The sequence below is a fragment of the Nelumbo nucifera genome, chromosome 2 (genome assembly GCF_055504915.1).
Source record: "Nelumbo nucifera cultivar China Antique chromosome 2, China Antique-T2T, whole genome shotgun sequence".
Classification (NCBI taxonomy): domain Eukaryota; kingdom Viridiplantae; phylum Streptophyta; class Magnoliopsida; order Proteales; family Nelumbonaceae; genus Nelumbo; species Nelumbo nucifera.
The window spans coordinates 35,781,218-35,783,975 of record NC_142650.1 but is presented as its reverse complement, the minus strand read 5'-3'; the positions used below and the strand labels follow the sequence as shown (position 1 = coordinate 35,783,975).

At 41.4% G+C, this 2,758-nt stretch overlaps 1 protein-coding gene across 1 annotated transcript; it reads left to right on the top strand.

Moving 5' to 3' along the window:
• The first annotated feature begins 404 nt into the window (after positions 1-404).
• LOC104612339 (tetraspanin-8) lies at positions 405-2,376 on the top strand. Its single transcript, XM_010279726.3, has 2 exons — positions 405-1,131; positions 1,836-2,376. The coding sequence occupies exons 1-2, from the start codon at positions 631-633 to the stop codon at positions 2,145-2,147; spliced, it is 813 nt and encodes a 270-aa protein (XP_010278028.2). The 5' UTR covers positions 405-630; the 3' UTR covers positions 2,148-2,376.
• The last annotated feature ends 382 nt before the right edge of the window (positions 2,377-2,758 follow it).

Sequence of the window (2,758 nt, the reverse complement as noted above, 5' to 3'; positions counted from 1 at the left end):
CAAAATACATGTACCGGAAGAGTTTTGCTGCTTTGGCCAATCAAAGCATCATGTGATTGGTCATACGATTGATTGGCTATAAGTTTTTGGGAGAATGACGGTTCAGCCCTCTTCTCGGACTGAAAAAGGGATTTAGTGACTCGGATCATGGCTGATTCGGTGAATTACTGACCCGGTTGATTTAGTGTTCTCTACCCAGTATCCTTCATTTGATCCCTTTAGATCGACACCATCCACTGAAAATTTCAGCCTCATTTGAAGCGTTCAACGAGCGCTGGCCGTTTAATGTCGGCATTTTCTGTGGATCCATTAGTGGGTCCCGATCTAGTAATTGCAACATGTTCTGAAAAAGTGAAAACACCGCAAATTATTGATTTATTCCACCCAAATTTTAATAATTAATTGAACTACCGAAAAGAATCTTCTATGAAATCACTGTATGAACAAACTCTGCATCGACGAAAGTCCCGAGTCCTGAACAGCACCTATATATATTCCTTTCAATCGGTCGTTGATCTCATCAGTGATTCTCTCTCTCTTTCTCTGTTTTTATTCTCAGCTGCTTAGTAGCAAATTGCTTTTTTGTAAGCCTTTGTAGTAGATAGATTGATATTTTGAGAACGAAGGAAGATGTTCCGAGTGAGTAACAACTTGATCGGAATTCTGAACTTCGTGGTCTTTTTGTTCTCGGTTCCGATCTTCGGAGGTGGAATATGGCTGGCAAACAGAGCGAGCACCGACTGCGAGAAGTTCCTCGAGAAACCCATTATTGCTCTGGGGGTGTTTCTCATGTTGGTGTCTCTTGCCGGACTCATCGGTGCGTGCTGCAGAGTCTCATGGCTTCTCTGGGTTTATCTCTGCGTGATGTTCTTCCTCATCGTTCTTCTTTTCTGCTTCACGATCTTCGCTTTCGTTGTGACTAACAAGGGAGCAGGAGAGGTTCTGTCGGGCAAAGGGTACAAGGATTATAAATTGGGGGACTATTCAAATTGGTTGCAGAAGAGGGTTAACAACAACAAAAACTGGAACAAGATCAAGAGTTGCTTGATGGATAGCCATGTCTGCAATAGCCTTAGCGATGCCACCGACACAGTTGAACAGTTTTATGCTCGGCACTTATCTTCGATCCAGGTGTGTAACATCATACCCTTGTTTCCTTTCGTTTTATTTATTCTTTATGTATGAATCTGAATGTGGGTATTTTTATTTTTTCCAGATGTTGGTTTTCATTTTTTGTTTTCTGAGTATTTGTCATAATTTCTCAAAGAAACAGAATCGGATTCATCTATATTTGCTTTTTTTTTTTCTTCCTTTTTCTTTATCAACTTTGGGGATTTTCATCTTGAAACTTTTTGGTAGATACCTCCCATTTTTGGATTTTCTACTTTTCTCTTCCTGTTTGACAGCATTATTCCTTGAAACAGAGATTAGAAAAATTTTCCTTCAGTTCTTGGTAGAAATCACAGATGGGTTTGGGTATCTACCATCTATCACCACAACTGTATGACTGAATTTTCACTGCATTTTTGTAACTTGGTTTATTAGAAAACTACTGATTTAAGCATGGCTTTCTTTTTTATTGATTGCTCAACATTGGGTTTGTAAAACATTGGTTTCTGTTTTTTTTTTCTTTCTATTCAATTTTGATAGCTCAGTCTTTTCTCAGATCCCGTTTAGATAAAAGTTCAGTTTTTTACAATTCATTTTTGCCAGACTGTTGTTCTTTCTTTTCAATTGAAGCAGAACAGTTTGAATTCTTATGTTTTCTAGTTGAAAATTTGATATCCACCATTACATCAAAATCTGATGCAATCGTTTGCTTGTTGTGATTGCAGTCGGGATGCTGCAAGCCTCCAACGGAATGCAATTTCCAATATGAGAGACCAACGGTCTGGAACAAAACAAACACAACAAGCACCCTAACTGATTGTACTGCTTGGGACAACCCCGCCGGAGAGCTGTGCTTCAACTGCGACTCTTGCAAGGCCGGAGTGCTGGACAACCTCAAGAAGGATTGGAAGAAAGTTGCCGTTCTCAACATTATCTTCCTCATCTTCCTCATCATTGTCTACTCCATTGGTTGTTGTGCTTTCAGGAACAACAGAGAGGACAATTACTATTCTGGATGGAGGAAGAGATACCCTTAGACCAGTGTAGAGACTAGACTAGGAAGGGAAGGATTTGCAGTATATCTTCGTTTATTTCACTAGCTTCTTGATGTGTTCATCTACCTTATTTTGCTCATTTCTTCATTTCTTTTCGTGTATAGACATCTGTATATTAGTTTGATCAGACTTGTCATTTGTGTCTTAAGCTTCTACCCATATTGGTGCTTGAAATTCTTTCAATCCAAATAACTGCTTGTTTTGTTCAGAAGTTGCTTGCAACCCTTCTTTCTGTTAAATCATTTCTCAGAAGAAAGCTTCTGAGTGCTGCCATGGTTGGTGAGTTGGTATACCTTCCGGCCCATGGGAACGTCTCTGTGACTGCTCCAGTTGGCAGGGTAGAGGTGTAAAACGGGCCGTGCCAGGCCGCCTACGGCCCACGCAAAGTGTGGCCCATCCTGGGCCGTGTTGCCCTCTCAGGGATAATTTGGGGGGGTCGGCCCGGCATGGCCCATGGCCCAAGCCCATGCGGGCCCATGCTGTGGGCCTGGCTGGGCCAACTGCAGACCATGCTGTGGCTAGGCCATGGGCGTGGACTGAACCGGGCCAAACTATTTTTTCATTTCTTTGTTTCTTTGTTTTTTGACATTTTT

Coding starts and splice junctions, on each gene's coding strand:
- LOC104612339 (XM_010279726.3), top strand. CDS start 631: ATGTTCCGAGTGAGTAACAACTTGATCGGAATTCTGAACTTCGTGGTC. Junction 1,132..1,835: donor GGCACTTATCTTCGATCCAG/GTGTGTAACATC, acceptor TTGTGATTGCAG/TCGGGATGCTGCAAGCCTCC.